The following is a 22,342-nucleotide window of genomic DNA, read 5'->3' as shown; positions in this document are numbered from 1 at the left end:
GAAATCTAGACTAGGAAATCTCATGATTCTTATACACTGGCAACTGTTCCACACATTAAAAAACCTTCTGTGTGGCTCAATCAAAAGTCTGCAGACCGGATCCAGATCCATGGCTACCACGTTGCAGTCTCTGGATTAAAAAATACCGTCCATGGCCAGGGAGTAGGAGCGGAGCTAACTTGCCCACAAGTGGATCAAATCCATTTCTCTGGCTCTTTTAACACAGTACCCCTCTAGCCAACATGCTAATGAACAACAGACTCTGAGCTATGTTTGTTTTTAGCCCCAAAAGCAATTATCTGAGGGATATTGGCATGCCTTCAGTTCAGCTGCAAACCTTTTTTACAGCTATGTGTAACAGACCCTGACTTCAGAGGCTGCAAAATCTATTTCCCTCTAAACCAGAGGCCAACTTTTTATTCGTATGAAAGAACATCTTTAAATATCAGTGCATAAGGGTTGGGCTGCTTTTCCAGGCCTTAGTCATGGATTTGCACCGAGCTCCGAAAAGACCATAGAGTACAATAGTCTACACCAAAAGCTACTCACCTTGAACAGAAAGGTCAAAGGTCGCCAGCTCACTTTTGATCATTTCTTCACTGGATTTCATTTTGCTCTGTGAATTGGCCACCAAAAAGTCAAATTTGCTGATTTTGGGCTTTTCACTTTGAAACTCTCCAAAGTCATCTGAACACTCTTTGGGGGTGTCGTGAGAAGTGCTGCTGGAAGCTGGGCTCGGACAGGTGGTCTCCTGGCTCCATTCGGCTGTTGGCAAGTCCTGTCTTGTGAAATCTTTATATTCCCCACTTTCATATTCCTTTTGCTCACTGGCCTGAGGAATCACATCTTTAAAATTGGCAAAAGCTGGGAAGGCGGTCTCTGGAAGAGCATCTTCACTTGCGAAGGTTGTTACTTTGGAGAGAGAGGTCATGGTGAGGTTTTCGGAACTGCCAAATGAAGTCTCTTTCTTTTGAAGAACTGAGGCAGCTGAGGAGGACCCGCTTCCTGCTGAGAGGACAAATGGAGAGAGTTTTCTGCCCTGAGACGCATCATCCCTGTCTGACCAGTCATAGCTCGTAAGTGTGCTCACTGCAAAATTGCTACTGTAGTTTCCAAAAGCAGCATATTTTAAGTCCTCTATATCTGAAAGGGAAATAAGACCCCACGATTAGAGGCAAGCTCGTGATTTAGGCAAAATGCGCTAAACTCTGCAGAAGCAAAATGTCTAGCATATTTGATTAGTTTTATGCTATGCTGGAGTTAACTAAATTTAGAGCTTGTACTAAAATTAAAGGAAGCGGGCTGTAAAATCTGGTCTTTAAAAACCCACATTAGCTTTGAGTTGGCATTTATATTTAGTTACAAAGAGCCATTTTTTTTTTTTAATGTAAACATTACTATAAAAAGACAGGAATATCATCTACCAGTGTATGACATGGTTCAGGTCATTTAATAAACTGTTCACATACAAACTTTCAAATGTACTTACAATACTCCCTGCCTAAAACTGGTCCCTTTCATCTTGACTTGGTTGGGAAAGGTTCCTTTAACACATGGACATATTAAACGTACATGACAAACGACTTAAAAACTGACAATTTCTCAAAAGGGAAGTGAAAATAACGTTACCTAACTTTTAACCCATTCTTAGGAGTCTCTGTCTCAGACAAGATCAAAGGTAAGATTTTAATTAAGCAGTTACTTACCTAGTTGTTATTGTCAATATGGACGCCACACTGCTGTGATGGAGTATGAGGAAAGAAAAAAAATCAATCTAATCTACTTTAGCCTCTAAAAAATAGAATCAAGCTTCTGGGTTCTGGTGGGTTCCTGTTTCTCCTTCAACTATGTATCAGCCCCTCATTAAAAAAAGAAAAAAGAAAAGAAAGAAGAAAAAGAAATGCTGGGGCAGAAGACTCATTTTACAAAGCAGTCTTATTATTCGTTTAAAGAATTTAAGAGGTAGCATAAAACAGCAGAGAGAATGTAAGATTTTGTTTTAAGTAGGCTCCATGTCCAGCGTGGAGCCCAATGTGGGGCTTGAACTCATGACCCTGAGATCAAGACCTGCGCTGAGATCAAGAGTCGGAGGCTTAACTGACCGAGCCACCCAGGCACCCCAAGAATGTAGCTTTTTGATTTAGACAGATCACGGTTCAATTGCACGGTGCCACCTACTGCTTGCGTGACACGACGCAAGTTATTTAACAGTTCTCATAACTTTGGTTTGCTTCTCCGTAAACCTAGCCGACCATGGCCTTGGAAGGGCGGTGCTGTGACGCGTGTAGAGGGCCCAGCTCAGCGCCTGGGGAGCAAGGCGCGAGAGCGGGCCTTGTACACAGCACAGCGGCCGCCGGCCTCCATCTGACATTTAGTTGCTGCCTTAGGGCCTAAAATGGAATTATTTCAGAGTACCAATGAAATGTCAACTCATCCTTTTAATGGTCTTAATTGGGGGGAGTTTCCTGCTCGTTTTCAAAGGGCAAAGCAGCCGAGGCTGCGGAGCCGCGCCTCCCGCGGGCCGCCCGTCCAGTCTGGCTGACCGGCTGAGTTTCATTTCCCGCTCGGCGGGCCAGGCCGAGACTCCCTCTCTCTCACCACCGCAAGCGTGGTTGGCAAGGCAATGCTCGAAAGTCCTGTGACCCAGGTTTTGCTGACTAAGTCAATAGGTGAACCACACTAGGTCCTTGTGTCTGTCTTCCCCTGAGGATGAAGGGATTCCTGACATTTCCACAGCTCTTCTAAGAGTAGACTCCAAACCTCTCTCTTTCTCTTTCAACTCAATTAGGAAATGGGCACTAAATAATAAAAGTGGAAAACCGTGGATTACACAAAAGGCGAACCAGCAAAAAGCAGATAACTTTCACAGAACAGTGTATTTTAAACCTCTGTGGTGTGAACGGTACCCTTCAAATCTGGCTGGTTAAACAGGATGGGGAAAGAAAGATTCAGGTGAGAAATGTACAGTTTAGAATGAATAAAAAGAGGCCCCAGACAAAAATGCCTTCTTGGAGTCTGGCTGTAGTGTTTTGTCCCTCCCACCCCTCCCCCAAATAATGAAAGGGATCAGCAGGTGCCCTGACTCAAATGAGGTGAACTGCAATCAGGAGGCAGATGCAGTTAAACATGAGAGTCGTCTCCAAGGGGTGCATTCAGAAAAATGTCTCACAACATGGGTATTTTTTATTATCAGACCCTACTAGAAAGCTTTTTGGGGAAGCTGTATTATGAACTGCTCCAAGAATCTCATCTACTAAAAGGGTAGCAATTTTCCCAAAGACCAAAGGTAAATTTAATGAAAAGTTAAGCTCTAGTTCAAAAACCACAACCCAGTTGCTACGTTAATAAAAAGACTCTTTTGCGCAATTATGCAGTAAGAAAAAAACAAGGGTTTAAAAAAAAACAAAACAGAAATGATTGTAATATAATCAGGTAAAAGGCATTATAAACAATAAGGGATTACGTTAGCTGAAGAGCTTTTAAATATTTTTATAATACTACAGATCTTCAACAAACCTTACTTTTATTAAAAATGAGAGGCATAACATTTTGCCTTTTGGAGCAATTTACAGAAATGACCAAATGAAAGATTAAAAAAAAATTTATAATAAAAAAAGAAGAGTAAATATACAAGATATACCAAAATCCAGCCTCAACGTTGATTTTAAAATTTTACTTTGCTTATTTGCTGGCTACTAGAGTGTAAAAAAAAATTTACTGAAGTGCAATGCATTTGAACACACAAGGAAGTACTAACACTGAATTACGTAAGGAAAATGAGAACCCTGTCTTTCTAAGTCTTAGCATTTTTAAATAATATAAAAACTGAGTAGTATTTTCTGGAATGGGGAATCTTAGTAAGCCATTTTCTAAGAAAAATGTAGTAAATCAGTTCACTGAGGGAAGGTTAAGCCAAGAAAATTTCTCATTTCCCATGTTAACAAGTCTACATTTTCTAAGCAGTCAAATTACATGTATTACTGTATGATGGTTTTCAAAATATTAAAGCTGCTGTAAGTCCCAAAACGTAAGTGATGGAAACCCTGTCTGGAAAAATGATGTGGAATAACCCACATTTTGTAATCGCTCAAGTTTCTATAGATGGGTTTTTCATTTGATAGCTGAATTCTGAAAATTGCGGGAGAAACAGGAAAAAGAAAACAGAGAATGGATGCAATAAAATGAAAAGAGAACCACTACTGTATTTCCAGTTCTCCTGGAGAGCTCTGGGGCTGTGCTAGGTTGAACAGCAACTGCACACAGATAATAGGCCAAATTGTGTGCTCTAATACTGGTATTTGTTGGCAACCAGGAATGTCCTATTACAAAGGCCAGAGGAATCAAGTAGGCGAGCTCCTTTCCATCATGGAGCTCAAATCAAGACATGGATTTCTTGCTTATGCTGGCAAGTAACCCTAGCAGTCTCTTCCATAACCTCTGTGCAAATCCCCTCTGAACGGATGCTGAAGACAAAAACAAGATATTTCTTGGAACAAAGAATGTGAGCCGCCACCACACGACGCAAAGGCCATACCGATTTCCATGGAAATTTTCTAAAGCAGTAAGCATATGCCCAGGTGATTAAGTTCCTGGCTTTTGAGAAGGGAGTTTAGAAAAAGCAGAAAGGATACATGTGCAAAGTCCACTATTCTCCAGGGTTTCATATAGCAATAAAAATGTTCATGGGACTAAGGAAGAAATATCTTTTAATTTCCAATAGTGGTTTAATCCAAACTTCACATGCCAAAGCAAACCATGAAATATTCATACATCTCAACTTCTTTCCACCCCTGACCCTGTTCTACCTTCACATGCTCTATTAACTATAGAACCTGGCTATGTCCTGGAAGTCTCAAACACACGGAGAGTTAGTTGTTCAAGAAAAGAGGAATGAAAGTGATCACAGTGTGAGTATGACAGGCTACAAAATGCTGTGGTATAATTGCCTTCTAATGCTCCCTAATCTGCATAGAAACCTCCCATTCTTCCTTTGTCCCGACTCACAGAAATCTATGGTTTAAATGATACCCACACTATCTGTAAGTATGCCCACGTTTCTGCACCAGTGCTTTCAAGTTCAACACAGAAAAGCAGCTATTCTGGGGATATTTTAAGTCAGAAGGGGCTGGGAGGCCAAGGAAGAGTTTCAGGATATACAGTTGACTCTTGTATGATACGGGTTTGAACCACACAGGTCCACTTACACGTGGAGTTTTAAAAAAATAAATACAGTTTAGCACTGTAAATGTATTTTCTCTTCCTTGTGATTTTCTTGGTAACATTTTCTTTTTGCTAGTTTACTTTAATACCTAATACATATAACATACAAAATATGTGTTAATTGACTTTATATTATCAGTAAGGCTTCTGGTCAACAGTAGGCTATTAGTCAAAAGCTGTATGGGGATTTTTGGACCACACTGGGGGCAACAACCCCCATGTTGTTCAAGGATCAACCATACAGTGGGACTGCTCATGGTCATCATGAAAAATCTCATTAAAAAACCCACCATATGAGGACAGAAGATGGCAACTGTAGGTGGGGTCTTTTGGCCATGCAAGAGAGAGGGCAGCACCCAAAAGACCCCTTATGCCCGTGACCTTATCATGCTCTCAAAGCCATTGGCCAACATTTTCCAAAACAACTTATCAAAAGAATTCAACTGATGGAAAACAAAGCTAGAAGCAACTCTTTAAAAAGAAAATAATTTGATTTTGAGTTATTTTAGGATTTAGCCCGGCTTCTTCGATACTGCCAGTGTCCCCTTCATGTTCATCTGCTACTTTTAAAAATCAGCAGAGATTTTAATGTGAACAATCGAGTGACTGTAGAATATGAATACACTTGTATAATTTCTCAGGCACTGATATATGACATCAAGCACCAGCTGTATTACTTTACTTGACATAGGAGTAAACAGAACAGTATTTTTTGTTTGAACCTATAGCATAGAGTTCTTCAAGTCTTTATTACAAGTTTATATTATTATATTATTAAATGAACGTGATTATGTTTTACACACAGTTATATTTAGTTATTTTCTGCAGCTTGTTCAGATAAATGCAGAAAGGGCAAAATAAAGCAGTCCCAGATGGACCAATCTAGCATTAGATAATTCCATTGACAAAGGAATTTCCTCACCAAAGCCACAAGATTGGTTTTAAATATGGCACAAGAAAATCCTAAATAAAGGGCAGTTGGTATCATCACTATATGGAGGCTATACCAAGATCTCTTTCTTCCAATTTAGTTTGCAGCACACATCATAATTAAGACATAATATATTTATCCAAACACAGTAATTTGAATGGCAGACTCAGCTTTTCTTTGAATTAATCCAAACCCCAATATGCAACTTTTTTCTTTCTCAAATGGCCTATTTCAGATACTGTGAGTGATCTCTCTGGAATCCTATTCAAAATCCTCATCTAATGGTTTAATCTCCTGTCTGCCTCAAATTTTGAAAAAAGAACAAAGAACTAAAATCTCAAAATATAAGAAAAAAAAAAAGTCAACCGTGGAAACAATCTTTTTTTCCAAGGTCTTTACTGGTCTTGGGTTTATGATAAAAACAAAACAAAACAAAACAATAATATTCCCAAGGTTTTTTGCTATTAATATACTCTAAAATGGAAAAAATATTTTCCAAACTTGGCATTCTCTTATTGCTAACCTTTATGTGTCTTTCTAGAATTGTTTTCTTAAAAAGGAAAGTGGTTTAAAGCTTACTTTGAGGACATCCCCTAAAATTGTTTTAAGAACTTGCTTTATGGGGGTGCCTGCGCGGCTCAGTCGTTAAGCAGCTGCCTTCCGCTCAGGTCATGATCCCAGGGTCCTGGGGTCGAGCCCCGCATCGGGCTCCCTCCTCGGCGGGAAGCCTGCTTCTCCCTCTCCCACTCCCCCTGCTTGTGTTCCCTCTTTTGCTGTGTCTCTCTCTGTCAAATAAATAAATAAAATCTTTTAAAAAAAGAACTTGCTTTATGGACTATGAGTGTAAAAAAAAAAGACTCAGGGTGGCTTCATGATGATACATTCTGAAGCTGGAAAGAACATGCTCTACAATTAGAGCCCAAGTGCCCATCTCAGACTCACACTGAAGTCAGTCCTGAAGATTTCCTGATATTAACACTGAACACTCTCCATTACAGAGATTATCAATTTAAATTCAGTTTTCATGTACTGTGCTCAGAAGTCCATCTCAATACCATTTCATGGTTTATTTTCAGTCAAACTTACAGGTATCTAGTTATTAACAGATGTATCCCCTGTCCCCAACACTCAACTCTTAGATTTGTCCCCTCAGCTGCTCCCTCTCTTGTCTTGGAGACAGGCTCTGTCATGTTTACTAAGCAGTAAGATCTACTCCGTTTTTTCACTAGAAGAAAGGAGTAAACTTTTCCTATTGCATAGTGTAAGGTTAAAGTTAATGTTTTAATCCAGTGTCATGTTAAAAATTTCTATCAATGGAATTATAAGGGGCAAAGGCTAAACCAATACTTTCTTAGGAGAAAGGTATTTGAAGAAACAAAACAAAAGAGAAAGACCCTCTAATCACAGGAGGTGCTATTGCTTTTCACTTGATACGGACCAGGTATTTCTCTGGTCTAACCCTGAAAAAGTACAAATTACACACATCCCCACACTTTCAAAATATGCCAAAGAATTATTTATTAACATAGGACTTACAGATCACAAAAGAGAGTGGTACAGAAGAGCTGGAAAAGAAGTCATCAGAATAAGCATGCAGATCAGTATTTGCAGAGGAATATACCAAAGCAAGTTTGAAAAGGCACATTCACACAGAAAATGTCTAAATTGAAAAAAAAGACATCAGAAAAGCAGCCAAAAAAAAAAATACTAATAATAAGGCGCTGATTAAAATACAACGATTTTCAATGTCAAAGAAGAGCTACTTTACAGGTAGGTAGGTAGCTAGCTACAGAAGTCTTGCTAACCCTTTGAGAGTGGCACAAATGAGGGTAAACTCTTGCTGCCAACAAAACCAGATGGTTGTAAGGACTGCACATCAAGATGCTTCAGTGCCAGAGAGATTAAATTTGGTGGTGGGGACAAAAGCAGCCTAGTTGAAATTATATGCAGCAAGGGCTCAAAGGGTTAAATGTAATAATACGCAGAGAAATCAGGCAATGTTATTAGTATTATCTACCTTCCATACAAAGAATTATAGCAGGAGTTAAAAGAGACAGTATCCGCTTCAGAGTTAAGTTAGGGTTTCTAAACAAGATTAAGGTCCAGAGATAGCAATCTACTAGGTTTCATTCTCTTTTCATCAGCCCCCTTTTTATTTCTCCAACAAGAAGTACCTTTAACCCTCAAACTAAGAGAGCAAGAGACACTGTGGTCAACATGAGGTTAAAGTAAAACCAAACTGCATTGAAGAAGTCCCTGCCATTTACCTTCGACAATACATGTATGCAGCAGTTTTGCTCAGCAACAGTATAGCTCATTGGTGAGACATCAACCCCTTTTACCAACCGCTCTAAAGGGATACTGCTCCTTTCTGACAGGCGGTTTACAGGTCAAAAAGAGGAAACAATCTGCTTTTGAGAATATCCTCAAACTGAAGAGACTTGGCTTGAACATTACAGGTTCCAAGCTGGGGATGTTCCAAACATACATAAAAGAACATGAGCACAGAAGATTATTTTAACAGGTCAATCAAAACAAGCTCGGTCAAAAAAAAAATCTCCCCTCCCCAAATAAAATGAAAAAAATTAAAAAGAAGGAAAAAGAAAAAGACATCCCAAACCTGATTTAGACTCATCTCATAAAGACACCTAGCTTGGCACTATGAAAGAATATAGATTCACTTTCAGAAAAATAGCTTCTAATTAATAACTTTGGAGTCCAAAAGGCTAGTATACATGTCATGAGATTTTTAAATAAAAATCAGATATTTTTCAAAAAACAGAGCACTTTGCAACTGACCACCGTGGCTCAAGCCGCTCATACAAAAAAGAGAAACAAAATCACTCGATCAAACAAACAGCAGCAAAAAAAATAGGAAAACATCTGAGGAAAAGTACAAAAAAAGGAAGTAGACAGTGGGGCGCAAGGAGCTCTGCAGACAGCCCGCTCCCTCGGACAGTACCCTAGCCAGCCGCCGTGTGAGACGCATCCTGCCTCTGAGAACCTGCTCCTGATCCAGCACGCTGTTCAAGGGTACCTCCGACACTTCAGTCGCCAAAGGATGGATGCAATTTTGTTCTCTGACTTACCAACTTGATATATGCAAAAGCCGTATTACTTTGATGTTTCCGCCACAATCTGTAAACTTGGAAGTGTCTTGTGTGTCCCTCTCTAGTTAAAACACAACAAACCCTTCAAATGCGTAAGACGTTCTCTAGAGTAATACAGTAATACTGAGAGAGTTCTCATTATTAAAGGCCACAAAATGGGTTTATCTTTCTACATAACATACCAAATAACAAACCAAAATAAAAACGAGGACACTTGGGAATCTAGTTTTTATGACAGGAAGCTGGACTAGAGAATAAACCGCTCCAAGTAAATCCATACAGAGTTTAGAGAGGGCTCCCTTGTAAGACGTTTTCAAACATTTTATGAGAAAGTTAGTAGTTACCCTATTCTACCATCTACAGATTTGTTACGACTTAATATTTCCAGTCATAGAGTTCAGGCCGAAAACCGTACCTGAATTCCACTAACAACTCACGCCCTCCTCCTTGCCAGACTCTGGCATACAGGACATCCACAGACAAGCTTTCCCTCCTCTCCTGTGGGGACGTGGCCAACTGCAATACAAGCGGCTAGACATTTTTACTTTCTTGGCCTACCGAGAGTCAGTTTCTGTAAACCGAACAGAATACTACATTGGCAGCTGCCAAACAGACCCATGAGAAGAGAGAAGGCGAGGGCAACACTGACCTCACTTACAGAAATAGAGGAACATTACTGACACTGCAGAAGTCTTTGTAAAATTCCTAGTGCTGTAGGGTTCCTTCAGCAGTGGATTTTTATGTGCCTCTAACACCAAGTTGGTGTTCGATTTCGAAAGTAAAAATATTTTAGCGATCCAATCTAAATTCCACAGTATTCATGGGATCCATATGTCCAAGTGTCTATAGAATCAAATTTAACACTGCTTTAATGGGATTGGCAACGAAGATGTTATTAGAAATTCATAAAGGTAAGAGCCAGAGCCTCACTCTACTGTAAATTGACACCCACCAAACCACCTTTGAAATCTACATCACCATCACCAGAGTAATCTCACCAATTCCTCACCTGCAGCAGGAGGATGCTGGCCACTAACTGTTGGTAAATCCAAAGAGCTATCAGACATGACATGCTTAAGATCTCCTCCCACATCAGCCAGTTTCATGTCAAACTGAACAGAGAGTGCATCTTCAGAGTCCTCCTTGCCAACACTGCTGCCGCCGATGGAAGGGAGATCCAAGGACTTCACTGAAGCAGAGTCTTCTTTGGTGTGTCTGAAAGCCACTGATTTCTCGCTCAGGGATTTGTCTGAGTTCACGGAAGAAAATTTACTGGAGTGGAAGTCAGCAAAATCATCATCACTTTTTCCTGAAGGAGTGTTATCTTTCAGTTCTTCACCACCTAGTCCAGATCCTTCCAGAGAAAGTTGTTTGAAGACATCATATTTGGTAGACGCAGCAGCTGAGTTTTGTCCAGTCTTCACTGTACTGCCCGAGCTGCCGGTTAGAGGAACAGGACTAGCTTCCTCTTTAAGGGCATCGTATTTGTCATCGGCCTTTTGCTCAGCTGAAACAGAGCTATTACTGAAAGCCATAAAATCTGCAAAGTCATCCTGCTCCCCAACAGATGCTGGACTAGAATATTCCCCAAAAAGGTTGAATTCTCCAAAATCATCAGCCAGACTAGACATCTTCGTTGATGCCAATGCTGTCGTGGCTGCAGCAGATCCTGCTGGCGGCGGTCGTGTGGAAACAGCTTTGGATGCACTAAATGCAGCTGAAAAAGACAAGGGTTTCTCGCTGCTGCAGTTAACAGAGGAAAACATGTCTAGGTCTGCTAAGTTCAGAGGACTTTTCACTTGTGTTTGTTGTTTCTGTTGTATAGCTCCTGAGGGAAAGGCCGCTGGAAAAGTTTGGTCTTTTGTTGGTGGTTCTAGTGGTGATAGACTGTCGGCAGTTTTAAAATCAGTGAAGCCGTCATCAGTGCCTGCGGATCGGAATTCTGCAAAGTTTTCTCCTGAAAGAAAAAAAAAAAAAAACACAGCCAAATGAATAAGAATGCTGAGCTGAAAACCACATGATGCACAGCATATTAAATTACAAGCATACTTTTAGAGACTATTCTCTCACCGGCTTGACATTATTTAACTACACTGTAAACCCTACCAAAACATCTCTTTGGAAACTACACATCTGTTTCCACCTTGAAGGCTAGTGATACCAAAAGAAATACAAATCAAACCAAGAACACCTAACACTGTCAGTTTCATTTGCTCATCTAAGTGTGCTAGGTCTCCTAGTGCCCGGTCCTCCAGTTGGCCCAAAGCGCTGCTCTCAGGACTTCTCACTACAGCTAGCCAGCCAAGCACACAAGAGAAGGAGAAGTACGTGCTGAAGGATCCCGAAGAGACACACGTTGAAATAATGATCCTTTAAAGATGAAATGTTTTACATGGTGATCAACCAGGAAAAAAATGTCACAGGTACCAATGAGGTATTATGAAAAATCCTGCATCTAATATTTAGGATGTGAAACACTTTGCTCAACGTGGCACTGTAAGCATATTGTTAGATATCTTGTGGTCTTGCTCCAGTATACGGAGGCATTAATTTGAAGGGAACTTTGATGAAAATTTTTGAAAAGGTATCTACTTATTTGCAAAGCATTCTAGCTAAGGACACTTTTTTTTTTTTTTTTTTTAAGATTTATTTATTTAAGAGAGAGAGAGAAAGAAAGCAAGCGAGTGAGCATGTATGCTCATGTGAGCATAAGCGGGAGGGGCAAAGAATCTCAAGCAGACTCTGTGCCGAGCAGGGAGCCTGATGCGGGGCTGGATCTCACAACCCTGAGATCAGACCCAAGCCGAAACCAAGAGTCGGACACTTAACTGATTGCATCACCCCCTGCTAAGGACACATTTTAAAGTGGTTTTTCTATACCCTACAACAAATAAGCCAATCTCATGGAAAAAAAAATCTGAGTACTTGGGTTGTTCTTGAAATCATCCATCCCACTGTACCAATGAGTGCTTATTCTTATTTATTAAAATTCAGAGGGATTTGAGTAAATAACAACTGTATTAAAAATTTCAAAGGATAGGATTTAAACTTTATATTGTGCTATTCTGAGGAAGGAGTTACTGAAAATTTTTTTCATCATTTTTTAGAGAAAATAGGTACAATGTATTTCCAATAAATAAATTGACTCAATTAAGATGCTGATAGAAATCTAGACCCATGATTCTAAATAGAATTCCTTTTATTATCAGAGTAACGTTATCACTCATAAGTATGAGGTTAAGATGCAGATGATCTCAGTTTTTCTAATGCTGTCTGAAGGTCTTCCATAAAATCCACTAGGTTTTACCAAGTAATGAAAATCAAGAGATAAATCAAAATATAAATATAGCTATACCAACATCACTTATGTGAAAATATGAGTGCTATTTCTGGACAGTTATAAACTAAAATATAGGCTTTAATTTCTTTGTCCATTTTTAAAATTCTATTTGTCCCTAAAAATGAGATATAGAAACAGATGAGCTATAAAAGTATATTTCAAACCAAAATCTAATTCTTAAAACTGTCATTAAAATAAAACAGGCTTTAAATATATTGTGTTTGTAACATGATATACACTTTGATATAAGAAGAAAGCATGGAAAACAATGGAAGCTGATTTAATCAATTCACCAGCATAATTCATCAACACAGAGAAATCTATTTAACATTAGGGAAGTTTTAGAAAGAGAGGAACAGCATTCAAAATTTCTGTATTTTATGTTTTCAAGACATACCACTAATAAAACTAAAGTCAATTTCACAAATTGACGGGAGAAGCAGATGTAAAACTTTAAAAAAAAAATCACCCTTACAATTTTGGATAAGTATATTACTGATAATATTTGTATCATTTCTGCAAATGAAAACGTAACAAGCAGCCAATTTAGTCACACTCTATATTTTTGATGTGCTGCTTTGAAATTATCTGTGAAATTGACAAGTTTTGCTTTGTTATTTTTTTTTTTTTTAAGATTTTATTTATTTATTTGAGAGAGAGAGAATGAGAGACAGAGAGCATGAGAGGGAGGAGGGTCAGAGGGAGAAGCAGACTCCCTGCTGAGCAGGGAGCCCGACGCAGGACTCGATCCCGGGACTCCAGGATCATGACCTGAGCCGAAGGCAGTCGCTTAACCAACTGAGCCACCCAGGCGCCCCTTGCTTTGTTATTTTTAAAAAGAAATTTTAAAAAGAAAATGTTATTTTAAAAAGAAATTTAAAAAGAAATTAAAAAGAAACTACAGCAAACTAAACTTACTGATGAATTGTAAATGTTTCCATTAGAAATGTAAGCTGTGTGAAAGGGTCAAAAAGAAATAAAAATGGGTGGGTTTACAAGTTCAAAAACAAAGGGAATTTTGGGGCAAATAAACTAGTTGCAGTCATTGGAAGCTTGCATATCAGAGGGTACATTAATCCTCTGAATCCCCATAAATTCCCCTCTCTACTTGTCACTTTTTAGGCCCTAAAAACATTTCAACAGAGGTCACTTTTTGCTAAAACTTCAGTAAGAAGGGTCACTTCTCCATACACAGTATTTTCCTCATCTCCTTAAATTTATGGTTTAAACTGTAGGGGTAGGAAAAAAGGAAATAACATTAATCTCTGTCACTTAGTAACCTACGAAACCCACAGTTCTGAACACAATACTACATGATTTTTCATAAATTCTAAGACACTAACATACTTGATGCATTCAGGCCAATGTTATTTTTTTTTTTTTTAAAGACTTTATTTATTTGACAGAGAGAGAGGGAACACAAGCAGGGGGAGTGGGAGAGGGAGAAGCAGGCTTCCCACTGAGCAGGAAGCCCAATGTGGGACTCGATCCCAGGACTCTGGGATCATGACCTGAGCCAAAGGCAGACGCCTAACGACTGAGCCACTCAGGCGCCCAGGCCAATGTATTTTTAATGAAAACAGAATAAAATATTCTTCTAAAATGAACAAAGAGTTGGCACCTCTACCTGGAACTCTTTAACTTAAAGTTAAGGCAGGAATGAAAGCAAGCCAACAAACATGGCAGCAACAATATGGGGTTCTGTTACTAAAGTACTACTAAAAGCAGCACTAAGGTACTGTTTCCATTTTGATGGCACCACGGTCTTTCTCAGGAATAACATACCTATGATATGATGATTAATACCACCCTACACAAAGAACTCTGATATTAAACCATGCTCTTTACTCCAAACTTGCCTTGGCCCAAGAGGTAGGTGAGGAAAGCACTGCTGGGAGTCAAACCCAACTGACAAGCCAAAAGTTCCTCTAGGGTTTTTTTTTTTTTTCTGTGTGTGTGTTTGAGATTTATTATTTTAGAGAAAGAAAGCATGTGAGTGAGCAGGGGGAGGGGCAGAGGGAGAGAGAATCCTGAAGCAGACTCCCCGCTGAGCGCAACCTCAGGACCGAGATCATGACCTGAGCCGAAATCAAGAGTTGGCCCTCAACAGACTGAACCACCCAGGTGCCCCAAGTTCCTCTAAGGTTTATCTTTGTACTCCTAGTGCCTAACACAGGCATTGAGGAAAAAAGTTATTACATCCTAAAGGCTTGAATGAAACAAGGCAACACTTCTAGAACTTAACAGCTATAAGGGATTGAATATTTTTAGAATTGGTGGGTCTTTCTTTTTAGAGATATTTAAATAGTACACTTAAAAAAATTTTTTTTAAAGATTTATTTTTGCAACAGAGAGAGAGAATGTGCGCACAAGCAGAGGGAACAGCAGAGGGAGAGGGAGAAGCAGGTTCCCCACCGCCGAGCAGGGGGCCTGATGCAGAGTTCCATCCCAGGACCATGGGATCATGACCTGGGCGGAAGGCAGACGCTTAACCGACTGAGCCACCCAGGCGCCCTAAGCAGTACACTTTTCCCTCGAACTTTCACACATACATTATCTTTCCTATAATCTCCTCTCACCTCCCCCCACCACTCCCACCCTCTTGGACAGAAGGGTGAGAACAAATGATTATCAAGGGATGTTTCAAATTTGAGCACTCAATACACAAAGACAGAATATGGCACTGTACTGAGGAAGAAATCCTCATGAGAGTATACAAATATCATAGCATGTGCAGTTAAGCTTTGAAGGACATAATTTGACCTATGGATTATCTAAACCCTACACATCAGGTTAGGATTTAACCACAAACATAACTTCCAGTCTTTACACATATGGCTCTCAAACTATCATTCTATATTCCTTTCTACTCTCTTTAAGCCCTTCTATAAATCCCTCTTACCTCATCTTATTAAATTATAGCCAATTTTGAAAATCTTGAAAAGACTGGTTGCTACCTTTTCCATAGTCCACAGACTGATAATAGTTCAAGTTCTTGTTAAACGTTAAAATAACTGAGACCAGTCACAGCCCTCCATTTGATACAGAAGTCTAACTTGGCTTGAAGGCTTCCAGTGAAAGAGAAGCACTAGCTTCAAAAGAAACTGCCTTGGGGTGCCTGGGTGGCTCAGTTGTTAAGCGTCTGCCTTCGGCTCAGGTCATGATCCCGGGGTCCTGGGATCGAGCCCCACATCGGGCTCCCTGCTCCACGGGAAGCCTGCTTCTCCCTCTCCCACTCCCCCTGCTTGTGTTCCCTCCCTCGCTGTGTCTCTCTCTGTCAAATAAATAAAATCTTTAAAAAAAAAAAAATTGCCTCAATTTGGGGTTTGCCCTAAATTTTAGAAAATAATTTCCAATAGCTGAACCACATTTTGTTTCCTTATAATTTACAAAGGTACAAAGCCAAAAAACCCTCACACACACACAATATTATAAAGACATGTTCAGGAATATCACTGAAAGAACTATCAAAAATATTTTTTATTAAAAATTGAGGGGTGCCTGGCTGGCTTAGTCAGAGGAACATGCGACTCTTGATCTTGGGGCCATGAGTTCGAGTCCCACATTGGGTGTAGAGATTACTTAAAATAAATAAAATTTTTAAAAAATTGAAGTAATTTAGGGGCGGCTGGATGGCTCAGCCGATTAAGCATCTGCCTTTGGCTCAGGTCATGATCCCAGAGTCCTGGGACCGAGCCCTGGGTCGGGCTCCCTGCTCAGCAGAGAGCCTGCTTCTCCCTCTCCCTCTGCCTGCCATTGTGCCTACTTGTGCTATCTCTCTGCCAAATAAATAAATAAAAATCTTAAAAGAAAAATTGAAGTAATTTATCCATTTAAGGAATCAAAAACTTACCTGAAGATTTACTCTCTGCGGTCTGTTCAAGTTCTCTGAAAGCACTGTATTTATCACCAGGCTCTATGATGAAAAGACAGAAAGTCCATTAAGTTTAAGAACCTTGAGATGAAACTCAAGGAAGGCAGGCAGGCAGATTGGGTTAACCAAACCATACATACTTGACATGTGGTGTAAGCATTTTATACATTTCTCACAAAAGGCCGCCACTAAAAAGGTTTACATTCATAGGTTTATGAATTGACAGTGTGTTTTTACCTCCAAATGGAACAGTATTTTCAGAGGACTTGTCAGCTGTAATTCCTTTAAACACAGCATATTTATCCATCGAAGCTGATGCTTTAGTTCCAGGAAGTGGCATCAACAAAGAAGGGGCACTATAAGGGAAAATGAAATATTTCTTAATGACTAGAACACTGAATCCTTCCCTTATCAAGTAGAAGCTTAGAATTAAAATGGCGAACAGGTACCTGGTTAAAATTCATGGCTCCCTGCTTTAAAAGTTAGCAACTGTTTATATTCACCACAGAGGCGAAAAAACATTTTTTTTTACACATCCTTTTTCTTGTAAAAATATACTGACACACCGCCCACGTGATAATTCTTTGTTTGATTATCTGAAGAGGAGTCAGACCCACAATGACCATCTAATCATCGCTGTAAGTCACAAAAACAGTTGGAATGGCTCTGGAAATAGATTCTTATAGAATGATGACCTCCTAGAATTTTAACTTAAGGTCCATAAAATTGCAAAAGTGAACTGTTCCAAATACGTATACCCAATATTTTAGAGTAAATTCTGTTAACCTTCATATAAATTATTCTTTGAAATGGGTTCAGAATGCAGAGGTAGAATAGTTAAGATAAACATCTATTTATGAAATGTTGTTCAAGCCAAGATGTAAATTGTTCTTACTTGATCTTAGTGCATTGCTTACTGGCAGAAGTTCACACATCTGATAAGCAGCAGGAGAGTTAATACAATTTACATTTTTACAAGGACCACATCAGCGGTTCCAGAAGCTATCTTTGTAGCAAAACAACAATCACTTCAAAATTAGATAACGATACTTTTGCCTGTGGACATATTTCTTGCTGGATGGAAAAAGAGTGTAATGAGTAGTATCTGTGTGGGTAATTCTTGGATGGCTTAAACACATACTATAAAAACATAGCTTTTTTTTTTTTTTCTTATCACACCCAGGCAGCTCCCTGGAAGAACAACTTTACATATGAATGACTACATTCCACCACTAGTTTGTATCATTCAATACCACACACACAAGTTATATAAATGGATTTCTATTGAGTTTTTTGCCCTGAAGCAAAAATCTTTCCACAGTCATTTAAATCATCTTATCAGTGGCCTACAAGCAAGGTAAAAAACCCAGCTCTTGCACATGCATGCTAATGGAGGTCCACAGTGCTTTAGGACTTAGGGCTGTCAAACATTATAATTTCACATCACTACCAGACAGCTGTGATGTATTTGATCTTGACAAACAGGTCATCATCTATACATTATAGGTGGATTTTTTAAGTTCCATAAGCAATTAAACTACAACTCATCGAACAGAATGTTACATATAAATAAGAGTAATTAATGTTTGAGGGAGAAAAAAATCACAAAGTTGAACAACCTATTTGTTTTTCATGAACTGCCAACTTTAGCTACGGTCTTATAAAGCCCACTGGTAAAATCTACTAAATGTGACATATAATTATCATTAATTTTAAAATTATTTTCAGGATTTGAAAAAAATAGAGGAACTTCAGGTCATGAAATACTGACTGAAGTCAACAAAATAAAATTCTACTCAAAAAAAAAGCTGACTCAGACTGTAATTTTATGCATATTACAAATGAATAATTCATTCTAGTTCTCTGAAATTATTTTAAAAAAACCGAACTGTAATCACCATGACAGTGTTTAGGCCAGTTATATAAAGTACATACCTATTCCAAATGTGAAAACTGTTATTTCTACTATTTAATACTAGTGAAAGATACTCAGTGTTTTAAATTGTTTTAAAATTTAAGAACCTGCAGTCTATTGAAAGATAAGACTTAAGAGAATTTGGCTACCAAAAAAAAAGTATTTTGCTTTTTCTCTAGTGCATCCATTTGTTTTACAATTACTCCATGTGGCTGTCATAGATGATTTTACTTAGTTGCTTACCCTGCTAAAGGTAGAGACATTTTAGACAACAGGCTTGAGCCACGGAAACTTAATCAAGGCAAAAGGGCTCACAGCGACCACCTGGATGAATACAGACAGGGCCATCAGTCCACTCGCTCAAAATATCCACAGGCCCTAACAGACTAGTGGGCTACTTGGCATCGCCACCAAATAGGGAAAATTCCATCTGTGGCCATACTTCCCCATCATCCCCCTTTAAAAACAGCCTGCACCCACTGCCTGGTGGCAGATGGTCTCTCCTTTGCTGTCCTCGCGGTGTATTCAATCAACTTCTATCTCCTTTGTTCTGCCTGGGGTGAATCCTTTCACAGCCTTGCACCACGAGCCGTCACCGGCTTCCACCCTATTGTCACCCCACATTTGGGCTGATTGGAGAGACACCACACTAAATACTGCCACTTAAAAAGTAAAATGAAGCTAACCAACTCAAAACCCCTACACCTTAATCCTTTTTGAACTATTTTAGCATTGGTACCCCATGTCTGTGGTGTCTACTGTTCCAGGCTCCCCAGGGCCCGGCTCACAGTTAAGTATTTTGTGAATGCATAAATGAACGACACTGCTGCCTTCCAGATCCCCTTTCATGCTGACTCAAGGGCTAGCTATTTCTCCTCTGACATCCAGTTCGACACCATGTCTGACCAATTTCTCAGACGCACACTTTTCAGTGCCTGACTCTAAACCCAGAGCACCTCTCCACAGCTCACCACAGGATCACTACGGCAGCTGAATTTACCCACACAGTAGCAGGGATCACTTTCCTCAGGCCACTTATTATCTCTAAAACCCTTTACAGATTAGTCACAAATCATAAGCCATCCCACATTGGTGCTGCCCTTAACTAATGAGATTTTTTTTTCACAGACTAACAATACTCTCCACTCCAGCCTACTTAACACCTTACTTGGCTTTTCATCTTCTTGAACAAATAATGCCCCATTTTTTGCTTAAAAATGCTACCCAAGGGGCATCTGGGTAGTTCATCGGTGAAGAGTCTGAGTCACTGGGTGCCTGGGTGGCTCAGAGGGTTAAGTGTCTGCCTTCAGCTCAGGTCATGATCCCAGGGTCCTGGGATCGAGCCCCGCATCAGCTCCCTGCTCAGCGGGGAGCCTGCTTCTCCCTCTTCCGCTCCCCCTGCTTGTGCTTTCTCTGTCAAATAAATAGATAAAATCTTTGAAAAAAGAAAAGAGTCTGAGTCATGGTCTCAGTTTAGATCTTAATCTCAGGGTCATGAGTTCAAGCCCCGTGATGGGCTCCCAGTGTGGAGCCTACTTAAAAAAAAAAAAAAAAGTGCTGCCCAAAGCAGTCTCACCTAGGCTTAGCCATTTATATCATCATTTAACAAATATCCCTTTAAAATAAACTCATAGTATGGAACACAGATCATTAACTAGGGAATTCATTATACATGTACACACACACAAAGACTGAAGGACCAATTCTAAGAGAATTTTATTCTATAGCATAAATGCCCAGATAACACCAAGCTTCTTTAGAGCAGGTACTGCGTTTTCTGCCTTTGTAGTTCTAGTCCTGCCCCAATGTCTGGCGTACAGCAGGTGGTACGTAAATGTTTTTCAGTGAGTAAATAAACAATGAGTGTGGATTCTTAGACATGAGCAAAATGTTTTCATGTAAGCATGGAAGTAATCAAGTCAGAACTGAAAAAAAAGTCTACAAAGTATGACTATGTATGAAAGTAAACTATTATGTGGAGATAATGCCACACAAAATTGCTAATATCCCATATATCTTGGATCTGGCCACCATCTTAAAGTTTCACCCACTGAGACTTTTTTTTTCCCAGAGGAGTAAACCACTAATTTGATGAATCTGGTTTACAACCTTCATACTGCAACACATTCATCCAGTAATCCTTTATTAATTACATAATATGGTTAAGTACTACAAATACAGCCATGAAAGACTGTCTTCAGGTACGACAGCCTAGTAAGGGAAACAGGTAAACCAGTAACCAGGGCACAGATATCTAGAAGGCACCAGGGCAGTAAAAAGGGAAGGGCCCTCATCTTTGAGGCGGCAATTAATGCAGAGAGGTTAGTAAAAACTTCCTATGTTGTTTTTTTTTAAAAGATTTTATTTATTTATTTGACAGAGAGCGAGAGAGGAAACACAAGCAGGGGGAGTGGGAGAGGGAGAAGCAGGCTCTCCGCTGAGCAGAGAGCCTGATGCAGGGCTCGATCCCAGGACCCTGGGATCATGACCTGAGCCGAAGGCAGATGCTTAACGACTGAACCACCCAGGCACCCCTAAAAACTTCCTGATTTTTGAAATAGAACTAGAATGAACTATAGAGAGAATTTCAGATTGAAGAAAGTAAAAGGTCAGAAGCCTGAAAGAGCAGGATCAGTTTGGAGTCGTTCTGGCATGGGTGGAGCATGAGCTGTGGGGGAAGGGCAATGGTCGAGAGAACAGGCAGCAGCCAGAGCACATACAGCCTTTTTCCACGCCAAGCAGAGCTGACAGAGTTGGTGGTGGTAAGGGAGAGCGCAGGGAGCCACAAATAAATGGATGCCTCTTTCTCATTCATTAAACACAATGTTAACTATATTCAACCCTTTTCTACCTGTTTCCATGCTGGGAATTACTTGTTTTTGAAGAAGCAGGCAACTCTTGGAAATCACTGAATGAGTCATCAAGGGAGCCTGACTTAGAAGCATCTTGAAAATCCTGGAAGTCATCTTCTTCTGGTTTTACCACCTAGGTGTATAGAGGACATTTAAAGAGAGAGAGAGAATTGATAAAAGAGTAAGTAACAAATTTACAACTGTCAAACTCAAAAACTACCTTTTAAATCTCCCAGTTTAGGTACCTAAATTAGGTAGGCATGACTATCTAATTTTAGAAGAACACACTTTAGGTATAACACCAACTCAAGTACCTAAGGCAAGAATCTGTCTTGTATTTTTTTTATTTTGGGGGGTGGTGGGAGGGTCACAGGGAGAGGGAGAGAGAGAATCTTAAGCAGACTTCACCCCCAGTGTGGAACCTGATGCGTGGCTCAAACTCACGACCTGAAATCATGACCTGAGCCAAAATCAAGAGTCAGAAGCTGAACCGACTAAGCCACCCAGGTGCCCTGTCTTGTATTTTTATTTTATTTTATTTATTTACTATTTATTTTTGAAGATTCCACTTATTTGTTTGAGAGAGAATGAGAGAGCACAAGAGGGGGAGGGTCAGAGAGAGAAGCAGACTCCCCGCCAAGCAGGAAGCCCGATGTGAGACTCGATCCCGGGACTCCAGGATCATGACCTGAGCCGAAGGCAGTCACTTAACCGACTGAGCCACCTAGGTGCCCCCCTGTCTTGTATTTTTAGATACTCTCTTGTACAAATGGTAAAAGACTGGTTTAAAGAACTAATCTACACAATTTTAAAGCAGCTAAATCATATTTATTACTGAGAACCTGCCATCTTTAAAAAACATTTTATACATGATATAAATTACAAAAGTGATACAAGCTTGTTATAATCCATTAGTGTATGTATAAAGTCAACAATGAACACTGACTCCTAATCACATGCTCTGGAAGTAAGTACTGTGAACAGTTCATTTGTTTTATAGAAAAATGAGCTTATACTATGTTGTTCTGCACTTTAAAAAAAAGATGTAATTGTAAATATAATGTGGACATCGCTTCCATGTTGTACATGTAGTAGTTCCT

General features: G+C 39.6%; 1 protein-coding gene across 10 annotated transcripts in view; it reads right to left on the bottom strand.

Annotated features, from left to right (window-relative positions):
* The window catches only part of SYNRG (synergin gamma), a 79,897-nt gene that overhangs the window by 22,075 nt on the left and 35,480 nt on the right, over positions 1-22,342 (bottom strand). For 9 of the 10 annotated variants that reach the window (XM_035026611.1, XM_035026612.1, XM_035026615.1 and 6 more), the window contains 5 exons: positions 21,242-21,375; positions 16,713-16,831; positions 16,455-16,517; positions 10,271-11,218; positions 550-1,143 (listed from right to left, as the gene is read on the bottom strand). In XM_035026611.1, coding sequence (XP_034882502.1) covers positions 550-1,143; positions 10,271-11,218; positions 16,455-16,517; positions 16,713-16,831; positions 21,242-21,375 — 1,858 coding nt within the window. The remainder of the gene's footprint in view (positions 1-549; positions 1,144-10,270; positions 11,219-16,454; positions 16,518-16,712; positions 16,832-21,241; positions 21,376-22,342) is intronic. The other variant, XM_035026619.1, reaches the window with a different exon arrangement.

Source organism: Mirounga leonina, unplaced genomic scaffold (genome assembly GCF_011800145.1).
Source record: "Mirounga leonina isolate KUSES-001 unplaced genomic scaffold, KU_Mleo_1.0 Mir_200, whole genome shotgun sequence".
In the NCBI taxonomy this organism is placed as follows: domain Eukaryota; kingdom Metazoa; phylum Chordata; class Mammalia; order Carnivora; family Phocidae; genus Mirounga; species Mirounga leonina.
Note: the sequence above shows the minus strand (reverse complement) of the source record. Positions and strands in the feature narration are given on the sequence as shown.